Below are 11135 nucleotides of genomic sequence, written 5' to 3'. Positions count from 1 at the left end.
AACTTTTCCCTTTCTAGTCATTCACCATCCAAAGAGAAGGAGGCTATCTGACATCTAGCACCAACATTACTAGACACAAAGAATATATTTTTAATAGTACATTTCAGGTGTCAAGGATTGACCAGTGGAATAGATTTGTTAAGCTGACAGGATTTCTCAAGACTCAGATTTTTATATTGCACAGTGTAGTAGAATCTAAAAAATTTAATACCTTTAAGCTTGTGTATAAAAGGTGTAAATTCAGCATACAAGAAGCTTTTAATTTAACATCATCTGCAATTTAAGAACATTTACTGTAAGGTGCTTTTAAAGTGGATGAAACACCCTTGAAAACACCACTTATTTTAGAAGACAGAGCTCCTTTCTCCTGAATTTGAAGTTTATTTCCAAAAGGAGTTCATAAAAGAAGTCCTAGGGTCTATTAATCACAGATGCTTTAATAATTCAAAAGTGTGTACGTAAACACACATGCACACTGGCTACGCATTACATTGTGTGTTGAAGTAAGTAAGGACCGAAATACATACAGCCTTTGCAAGCACAATTAGACATTTTCCTTGGTTTATTTGGCAGGAGGATGTCAAATATCCCTACCTTATTGATAAAATTAGTTGTCTAATACTGAAACTGACTCACTGGAAAGCGACATTACTCTGGTTCTTTACCTGGGGGGAAAAAACCTATTATAATCGTTTCAGGTGTAAGAACACTTTTCACCACATAAGAATTCTTCCGAAGGAAGGGTACACTATTAAGAAAAATCATTTTACAAAAGCAAATCATCCTTTTTAAAAAATAGCTCTAAATCTGTCTTATAAGTTACCAAAAACAATAAGATTTTATTAGGGTATTTCTTTGGAAGATTGGGATTCTGCGTTCTACCAGCTAATAAAGCTCATGAGTCAAGGTGAGTTGGACACTGATTGTAACCGTAGCCACGCTCTCTGGGCCCCCCACCAGTTTTCTTTCTGGATTCCGGATACTTCCGAGGTAAACTCGTGCTCACGCTCGCTCCCACCACGGTGCTGGGAAAGCACCCCCGCTGCCACCCCGCCCTTCTCCTGCCCCTGCCTTCCAGGACTCTGGGCGGCAGCGCAATGTCAGCGTCAGGAAGCCCACGCGAGTGGTGACTTCGCTCTGCTTCGTCCTTCCCCGAAGCCCTGCGGCTTAGACTTTTCCCCCCAAGTCACCCAAAGCCCCTCCTCCTGCTACCATCCCCTCTCCCTGCGGGAGGAAAGTTTAAAACTCGGCTCTCCCTTTGTTAAAGGTTGCCAGGGTCCTCTCTTGGCAGGACCGGAAGGGGGCAAGGGTCCACGGTGCTTCTCCTGCGCTGCTGTCCAGCCCCAGCTCGGCTGGCGGGGTCCAGACTTTTAGGTTGCCGGCCGTTAGCTCCCGTGCGCGCTGACCGCCGGGTCCCTCCTAGCCCGAGGGACCTATTTCAAAGAATTGGGGCTGGGCACCTTTCCTGTACCCTTTGGGTTCGGCCGTGACCCAAAGGCTGCAGCAGCCCCGCGGCGCGAGCGCAGGGCGAACGCGGGTGGGTGTGGGTGGGAGTGAGGGTGCGTCCGGCGCAGGCCGGAGGCGGACCCTCTGGGTGGCAGGTGGGTGCGGCCGGCGGGAGCCGGGGCAGCTGCGGCGGCGGCGGCAGCAGCAAGTGGTTGGGCCGTGCGCATTTCCTTCCCTCCCCCTTGGCCTCGGAGCCCGCCCGCGGTGCCCAGTGCGCGGCGCCGGCGGCTCCGCTCTGTGTCCCCTCCCTGCAGCTACCGGCCGCTCCCTTCCCCGCCTGTCCATGTCTCTGCCCGTGGTGCTCCCGGGCTCCTGCTGCCCAGTGGCCGGGCTCTCCGGCGGGCCGCAGGCCGGGGGCCCGGGCGCCGCAGCCGCCGCCGCCCAGGAGCCACCGCTGCCCCCGCTGCGGCCGCGGTGGCCCCGGGGCACGCTGCAGCCCCCGGTGCGGCCTCGCTGCGCGTCCACCGCCACCGGGGTGCTGGCCGCACCGCCTGCGCTCTCCTCCCGCCGGGCCGCCGCCGCCGCCGCCGCCGCCGCGGCCCCGGGCTCCGCGCTGTTGCCTGCTCGCCCGCTGTTGTCCCTCGGGCTGCTGCAGCTAATCCTGGGTTGCTGCATGGTGGCGCTCAGCTTTGGGGCGCTGTCGCTGAGCAGCTCCCCACAGGTGAAGAACTCGTGCCCGTTCTGGGCTGGCTCCTCGGTGAGTGCCGCGCGCGTCCCGCTCGCCTTGGCAAGGCCCACCCAGGGAGCAGGGGGCTCTGGCCGGTCCCCTCCACTGTGCCATGATTAGGTCTCCAGGGCGGGAGGTGGGAAAGCACAGCCCCTCATGTCAGGTGAAGTTTTTGGAAAAGAAGGCTTAAGGAGAGTGGAGTTCAGGGGTTAATTGGGTTGCATCTGGACAGTGTCTGTTCCTCGCAGGCTAAAGTATTTTGTTGTCGCGGTCAAGCTAATAGAATAAAACAGATGCCCAGATCTGCGGGAGATTGGAAAGATGGGGGTGGGTGGCAGGAAAGTGGGAGGAAAATGGTCAAACTTCTTTCTGCCACTGAGTATTTACTTCGTTGACAACCACCACTTGGGGAGGACAAGGATTTTGATGTTTGTTCACTGATGTATCAACAGTGTCTGGCACATAGTAGGTTTTTTTGTGTGTATGTAGGACGTATGAAGTGACAGCTTGACAGAGGCACGTCACTCATTTTGTTCTACCTTAAAACACGTAAATGTGAAATATATCTGGTGTAGTCTGGCTCCACTCTATTTGGGGCTGAGGTAATGGCAGGGTGTGTGTAAACTCCTGCTTGTACCTGGTCATTAAAGGAGGGCCCTAAGCCCCCACTTGGTTCCTGGAGCCACACAGGCTGCTGTGTAGAATTTAATTATCTAGAACCCAAACCATCATTGTGCTCTCCAAAGTGGTGGGAGCTGGGACAGCTAGGTGGAGATGTCTGTCTGGCTCAGGGACATCCAATGAAAATTGCTGATCTTGGGCAAAGGTGCCTAGCCTCCAAGAAAGGCTGCTGCCCTCCATTGACTGTGGACACTGGGTGGCTAGTCTTCCAAAGCTGCCTCATAACAATTTCACAGCTTCCAGGGTATCCAACATCTTGGGTTTGCCTGGGGTTGAGAGATTTGGGAACAGGTCTTTTTGGAAGGATTGTGGGAGATGACTATTTTAAAGTAAATGACCTTTTCATGAACTAATTAAATCTAAAAGTCTGGCAGTGTCTAAGATCTGTAATGAATATATGTTCTGAATGCATGAAGACTGTCCTTTTGCAGATCCACACATACCCAGATTCAAGACCAAATTTTAAGAATATAGGGAGAACTAATTGAATCCAAAGAAGTCATTTGCAGAGAACATTAAGAGAGTGTGGCCTGACATTTTATACTTAAATTGATGCCAATTTGCTCTTCTTTTGAAATATTTTGATGCTAGATGACCTTACTGTGGTACAACCCACGCATTGGTAACTGAAGTTTGCAGTCTGTGAGTCATGTAAAAGAAATCCCATGCTCTTGGCCCTGCCTTTGGGGTCTCCTGCTGGCCTCCCTGAGTGTTCTTTAAAACTCCAGGAGGAGGAGTATTCCTGACTGGGTAGGAATTAGATCCATTATGATCTCTAGTCCACTTGTCAGACTAAATTGAGCCAAATGGTGGGTGAATTTCATTTCTCTAAATACTGTGGGCCAGAAGTGAATCTTGGCATACATTTTTAGGGATTTGCTCTTTGTAAAATCATAATCTCTTGTCTTCTCAAAGGTAGCTATTTAGGATTATTGAAAACTATTTTTGCCCTTCTAAAATTAAACCTGAAATCAGTGTCCTATTGTGAATTATTTTGGAGGTAAATGGACTTAGATGTCAATCGAGCCACAGTTGGAGTTGATGAAATATTAAAAAAAAAAAAAAAAAAAAGCCATCAGCCAGAAGATGCAGGCTATTCCCCGAGGCTGGCTGGCTGGGTGTGTCTTTGTCTCCAGGACCCAGCAGCAGTGCAGAGCAGTGCAGAGCAGGGAAGCAGGGAAAGATTTGACCTAAGTTCTCTTCTGTAGTGATGTTTTCCACAGCCTGCCTCCCAATAACAACAGTTGCAAATTTGCTGCTGGCTCTGTGTGTTCTGATAACTCCAGGAGGATGGGTATTCCAAGCAGGGGAGGAATTAGCTCTATCACGCTCTCTAGTCCATTTGTCACATTAATTTCCTATATCGTTTTGAAGCAAATATCAGACATCATATCATTTCATGTGTAAATGCTTCAATATATGTATATTTTTAAAAACAAAATATAAACAGAATAGGGAGACAGCGCAGAAGTGACCAGGAGTCTTGAGAACTCCCTTCCACTTTTAACCTTTTATTATGAAATTTTTAAATTTCAGCAAATGCAAAAAGAATAGTATAATGAACCATTTTTCCATCACCCAGCTTCAATACATGGCCACTTTATACCCACAGCCACTCCTCTTTCTTAATATCCGCTGGATTATTTTAAAGCAAATCCCAGGTATCATAGTTTCAGCCATTAAATATTTCTGTATGTATTTCTAAGAGAAAAGGGCTTGATAGTTAAAAGAAAGGGACTTATTTGCACACTGCAAATTAATTTAAAGAGAGCTAAACTAAGGTTTTTATGAAAAAGGCTTAAAAATTATGACTTGAAGATTGCATGTTTTTTTTTAAATAACGGCTTTACTGAGATGTAATTCACGTTCACTTTTAAAGTGTGTAATTCAGTGACTTAGTAAATTCAGAGTTGTGCAACCATCATCATGATCAATTTTAGAAAATTAAAAGAAACCTTGTACCTATTAGCAGTCACTCCCCATTTTCCCCTCATCCCCTTATCCCTAGGCAACCACAGATTAATTTGTTTTCTATCTCGATGGATTTGTTATTTTGGAGATTTCATATAAGTGCAATCATACAATATGTGGTCCTTTCTGACTGGCTTCTTTCATTTAGCATAATGTTTTCAAGGCTCATCCATATTGTGGCATGTACCAGTACTTCATTCCTGTTTATTGCCAAATGAGATTTTATTGTATGGATATATCACATTTTATTTATTACTCAGAAATTTTTTTGGCATATGAAACTAGATGGTTCAGTGGCAGTGCCAACTTAAGTCTAAGGTTACTCCAAATCCACATAGGAACACAGTAAAAGGATATCCTCACATTTCAAGTTTTGAATAACCATTATGTGCCTTAATCTGCTATATTAACTACGTGGGCAAATCTTTTGTCTTCAGTAAATATTTTGCTTGTATATTTGATACAAACTTAAATCAAAGGACAAATATCTTCATTTGAAAAGTCTGTTTTATTAAACACAGTATAGTTCAAGAGTATTTTTCCATCTCTGTAAGTGTTCCCATCTTGAGCCTAAGAATTTGAGGCTTCCTTCACTTATCTGAACCTTGAAGGTATATTTTATCTATTTGAATATATATTTAAAAGTTGGCAAGTCCTATAAAGATTCTTTTCCATATTTTCAGCAAATTGAAGGGAATGTTTTTAATGTTCTCATTGTTTTTAAGCATTCTGTGATCATTTATTTTCTTCACGGTGTCCTTGGTTGGTGCCTCAATCTACTATTATTACCAAAGTTCATGAAGCTAAGAGATTAGCCACTTGTAAAAACAACCTGAAGTTTGACTCCAGGCGGGTGGCAGAGAGATCTCGATGTCCATGTTCAGGCCATGCTGTCCTGGCTCCTGATTCGGGGAAGCATTTTATTAATATTAGATTCCACTGAAATTATGGGAGACCCAGCCTACCACACTGTGTTAGATTTAATGAAAGAATAGAGAGAGTTGCATTGATTTGTGACTCCTTCAAAAAACAAAATTTCTGACTCTGATGACATATATGATCCTTGGGAGATATTTCAGGCAAGTGGTAAGGAGTTGGTTATTATTTTCGGTCCTTCTTTGGGAGTCCTAATCTCTGCTTGAAGTCACTGACTTGCACTCATGGTCACTCATCCTTTGAGTCTGTGACTCTTTGGCAAGATTCTTGTTCCTTATAAAGAAATAGACACTGGTGAATCTTAAGGTAGATATGTATTTTTTAAAAATGACAAAATGTAAAAAGGAATGAAAAGTCCAAAGGAGAAACCAATGCACAAATTACAAAGTCTCTGCAAGTTAAACAAGAGTAAATATATTTTTTCTATCATAATTATCAAATACTACTTTAATATTTAAGAAACATTTTAAATATAATTTTTATGATGAATTTTATTGATTTCCTTTGGTCCTTTATTTTACACAACAGCAGAGTTACATTGATAAGTTCTTGAACAGGTCATTGAGCCTCTCAGCCTCAGTTATTCATCTGTAAAATGGTTGGGATGATTCTTCTCTCAAAATTGATTTTGTGAGGATGAAATTAGAGAACGTTTAAGAGTGCTTTGCTGCTGCGCCCTGGCACCAAGCCTGGCACATACTAGAATCTTTATCAATAATTTTTAAACATTAAGGCAATATTTTATTAAAGTAAGGTGAACAGGCCAGGTTTTATTTATTTATTTTTTTTTTGTGGGACATGCTTGTAACCATCATATATACATTAGAAATATCCAGTTGCCCACATCTTCACTTTTTTAAATGAGTCATGCTGGGCAGATAGGGAAGAATGATATGTACACACACATACTTTTTAAAAAAATTTTCAGTGTAAAAGCTAGAGGGCAAGATAGGTTATTGAGAGCTTTGATTATTCTGTGCTTATTTACAAGATAACGTGGCTCTTTTTATCTCTATGTTTAGATATAGCAATTTTTGACAAACAATCCAGGACATTTTGCCCTAATGCATGTTAATGGATTAACAAAGAAAAATAGGAGAGTAAAATTATGTTTTTGATCTTAATGATTTGATTTTTAAGCTGAAAAATTAAGACACATTAACCATATATAGTGGGTAACAATGATTCCTGCCTGGAGTATCTCAGAACCCTTCTTTGCAATATCAGAAAAAAGAAGGCCTCTGTTTTTTCCTAAAAGCTACAAGGAATGGGTTGCAAGTGAGTAAAACCAAAATTGTAATAAATCTCATCATAATAATATAGAGATAATTAGAAATAGATTCTCGCCTGTTCATTCAGAGCAAGTTGCATCTTGCATTGGGTGGAAAGAATGTTGATGGAGATGGTTTTGCTGTTGATGTATTCTGTTAAGAAGCACAGAAGTGAAAAATGCGTTTAGGTTTCCAGTCATCTTTGAGCAAGTTAATCTCTTATTTTTGATCTTCATTCATTCATTTCTTTATCACCTGTTCATTTATTCATTGACTCTTGCTGTAACTGAGTGCCTTGAGGAGCCTTTAGTGATATTTGAGTGAATATTCACAGATTCAAGCCCTCATGAGTTTCCAATGAGCATAAAACACAATTAAACAAGTAACAGCATTATTTTGTTATGGGTGCCATAAAGGATGATTGTTGACTCCCTTCTGATGGAGCTCCAGCTACTGCTGCCACCAAGGGAGGTAGAAGCAAAGCATACTCTGCCTCTTCCTTTTTAAAACAAATAAATAAATAAATAAATAAAAGTGAAATATGTTTGTTGTAAAATGTTGTGAAATTCAGAAAGGAAAAGACAGAGAGAACTTAAATCACCTATAATCTCACTGGAAACATCTTTAATGTGTTTCTTTCCAGTCCTTTTTAAATTTAAATATAGTTGGTAAACAATATTATATTGTATTAGTTTCAGATGTACAATATAGTGATTCAACATTTTTATACCTTACAATATGATTGCCCCACTAATTCTAGTAATCATCTGTCACCGTGCAAACTTATGACAATATATTGACTATATATTTCCCTTTACCTTCTCTCCACCAATTCCCCTCTGGTAACCATCTCTCTGGTCTGTGTTTCCATGAGTCTGTTTTTGTTTTGTTTCATTTATTTATTTTTTTAAGATTACGCATATAATTGAAGCCATATAGTATTTGTCTTTTTCTGTTTGACTTATTTCACTTAGCATAATACCCTCTAGGTTCATCTATGTTGTCACAAATGGCAAGATTTCATTCTTTTTTATTGCTCTGTGTGTGTGTGTGTAACATCTTTTTACCATTAATCTGTTGATGGACATCTAGTTGCTTCCATATCTTCCCTATTGTAAATAATCCTTCAATGAACAAAAGTTGCATATGTCTTTTTCAAATTAGTGTTTTTGTTTTCTTTGGGTAAATACTGAGAAATGGAATTGCTGGGTTGTATGGCAGATCTATTTTTAGTTTTTGGAGTAATCTCTATACTGTTTTCCACAGTGGCTGTACAAATTTGCAGTATGCCACCTTCTTCCCTCCCTTCCCTGAACTTTCTCTCCATTCATGAATTCCACCTCTCTCCGCAGAAGAAATGGGAGTGCCTTTGTTGCAGGGTACAGGACTAAGGTGGATGTAACTACAACTCCCACCTTCAACTGGAATGCAAGCAGTTCCTTAAAACATCCCTATAAAGAAAGGTGGTTTATGAAAATCTCGTTGGGATTTAACATGGGTGTTTACTGAGTCTATAAAACAATTCAAATAGAAATGACACCTTTAAATATTTTGTCTTCCAATCCATGAGCGTAATATGTCTCGAATTATTTGGGTCTTCATTTCATATTGCTCAATAAGCTTTATATTTCTCTATACTGAGGTCTTAAGTATCTTTGTCGTATTTTTATATTATTGATATTTCTTATCTGTCAAATATATTTTATACATATTTTTAAATTATGTTTTAAATTTAGTTTATTGTTCATATATGCAAACCACTCCTTCCAAAAAAAAGAAAGTAGCTTAATTCTTTTGTCTCAGAGACCCTTCATTTGAAATGACAATTGTAGGTTGTGATTTATAAATATAAGTATATATATATGCACATATATATATCTCTTTCAACTTATACAACTGATATAAAAAGCAGTTTTTAAGGGTAAATGTTCATGGATGTTTACTGCAGCATTGTGTGTGAAGGTTTAAAAACTGGAAATAGAATGAATATCCATTAATATGGAAATGATTGAATACATTACGTACAACCACACAAAGGAATATTATGTAGCCATTAAATAGAAATGAATGTAGCTATTTCCATGGACATGAAGAGATTTCTATCAAGTATTTATTGAGAGAGAAAAAGAAGAGAAGGAAAAGTATCTTTTATGATCCATTTTTTTATAATTACACCCCTGTGCATGTATATGTACACATACACATGTGTGTCTAGTGATAAAAATTTAGAGAAAAATATGTACATGTGTAAAATATGTAAACCTACTAAATTGTTAACGTGGAGGAGAATGGGATAACATGGCTGGTGGGGGAGGTAGGAAGTGTAGCTTAGGCAAATCACTATTTTTATGGGCTTTTATGGGCTGGGCTGGACATTTCACTTTAATAATACCATTTTAATGGAAAAAATGTGTTCCAAAAAGCTGAACTGCAGTGTTCTGTATTAATGGAGACTGCTGGCATTTAAATCATATTTATATTTTAGTGAAGTGGGCAGTTTGTGTTTCCCTCAAGGGCAGCCCAATTTTCAGTTATGTTTTCACAAAAATACTTGCATTTTTCTCAGCAAAGCCCAGTAAACAGCAGTGTGGGCAGGCAGGGAGCACATACACATACAAGCATGAGTGCCCGCACACACTTCTGCAGGATGGAGCCAGCACTAGATCATGTAGTTTTGAGGGAATCCCTATCATCACAGTAGGGTAAACCTTTTGAGTTAGAAGAGACCCAGAGATGGTTTCCTTCACTTACCATATTTCTAAGGAAACAAGAGTGAGGAGCGCAAAGGTGAAACGACTTGGCTGAGGCCAGATTGATTTTTTAGAAGCCAAGTGGGGAACCTAGACCCCAAGGTCTCATGGAGACCAAGTCCCAATTTGTAAAGTTGGTACAGCCCAAACCCTCTAGATGGGCCACATATGCCCTGAGTGTCTCCAGGCAGAAATCGTTTAGGATGAGGAAATATCCTATTGAATATAAGATGATTGCAAGTGTATAGTACCTCGTGGGCAGACAGCTGATAGGTTTGAATGTAGATGGGATACAAAGAAATTGTTGCTTATATACCCATACGTGGTTTTTGGTCCTTGACCTCTGCTGGTTTGATGTTGTGGAGTGATTTACTTTCATTTGATGAAAGGAGAATGGAGAGTTATTGCAAGCAAGCCTGTGAGCTTTTTGAATTTGAATTTGAATTTGAACACTGCCAAATCCTTACTGATTTGTAGTCAATAAATAGTAATTGAGAAATGGTGCAGTTGAGTGATTTTGGTAAAAAGTGCACTTGAAAGAAAATCCTCATGACAGCGTTCAGCAGGTGCACTTTATCACACAAAGGTAAATGTGCTCAAATGGCATCAGAATGTCCCTGGGCTGAATAATTAGTTTGATTATTCTTCTCCAACTGCTTAGTGAAATGTGTTATTCGAAGGCTGATTGATGTTGGTTTCTAGTTTATATTTTTACAAAATGCTCGTTCCTCTTTACAGAGGATTTTAGCTTGTTTATTGAAGTATCACTTTGCAACAGGAGATCTTCTCACTGTAACCCCTCCCCTTTGTGCAGTAAATACTCAGGAACAAATATTAGTTGCCAATCATGTGACAGGCACTGTACTAGGAGCTGGAAATTCACAGAAATGAGACAGGATTCAGAGTGAGCAAGACAGAGATGCAAAAGAAAGCTTTTTTGGGAAAAAATTATATTTAGAAGGCTTCCAGGGGTGTGAGATGGTGAGATCGGTGAAGGCTTCTCTGAGGGAGTGACTGTTAGTTGGGGTCTTACAGGATGCATAGGAGTTCTCGGGAAGATCGGAGGAAATCGAGAGGAGAGGGCACTGCAGCAAAAAAAAAGCGCAAAGCCTCGAAATATCTAGAGCCTGGCTTGTCTAAGGAAGGACAGGTGTGCCTGAAAGGAAGGTGTGTGGTGGGAGGGGCAGGGATACATGAAAACCAGTCTCCAGAGTAGGCAGGAGAAGATCCTATGGGCCTTGTTTACTATTTTGAGGCATTTACTTGTTCCATAAAGATGGATATCCATCTAATGAAGGTAAGGTTGCAAAGAGATGTGCATCTTATGTAGCTGACTCTGGCAACAGATTAGGT

The 11135-nt window shown here is 40.9% G+C and overlaps 1 protein-coding gene across 1 annotated transcript in view; it reads left to right on the top strand.

Annotated features, from left to right (window-relative positions):
• Nucleotides 1-1589: 1589 nt before the first annotated feature.
• Nucleotides 1590-11135, top strand: part of FAM189A2 (family with sequence similarity 189 member A2) — a 56004-nt gene continuing 46458 nt past the window's right edge. Inside the window, exon 1 of the mRNA XM_011382486.2 lies at nt 1590-2203. Coding sequence (XP_011380788.1) covers nt 1790-2203 — 414 coding nt within the window. The 5' untranslated portion in view covers nt 1590-1789. The remainder of the gene's footprint in view (nt 2204-11135) is intronic.

The sequence above is a fragment of the Pteropus vampyrus genome, unplaced genomic scaffold, assembly GCF_000151845.1.
Source record: "Pteropus vampyrus isolate Shadow unplaced genomic scaffold, Pvam_2.0 Scaffold479, whole genome shotgun sequence".
Classification (NCBI taxonomy): Eukaryota; Metazoa; Chordata; class Mammalia; order Chiroptera; family Pteropodidae; genus Pteropus; species Pteropus vampyrus.
The sequence above is the reverse complement of the archived record's forward strand: the minus strand, read 5'-3'. Positions and strand labels throughout refer to the sequence as shown.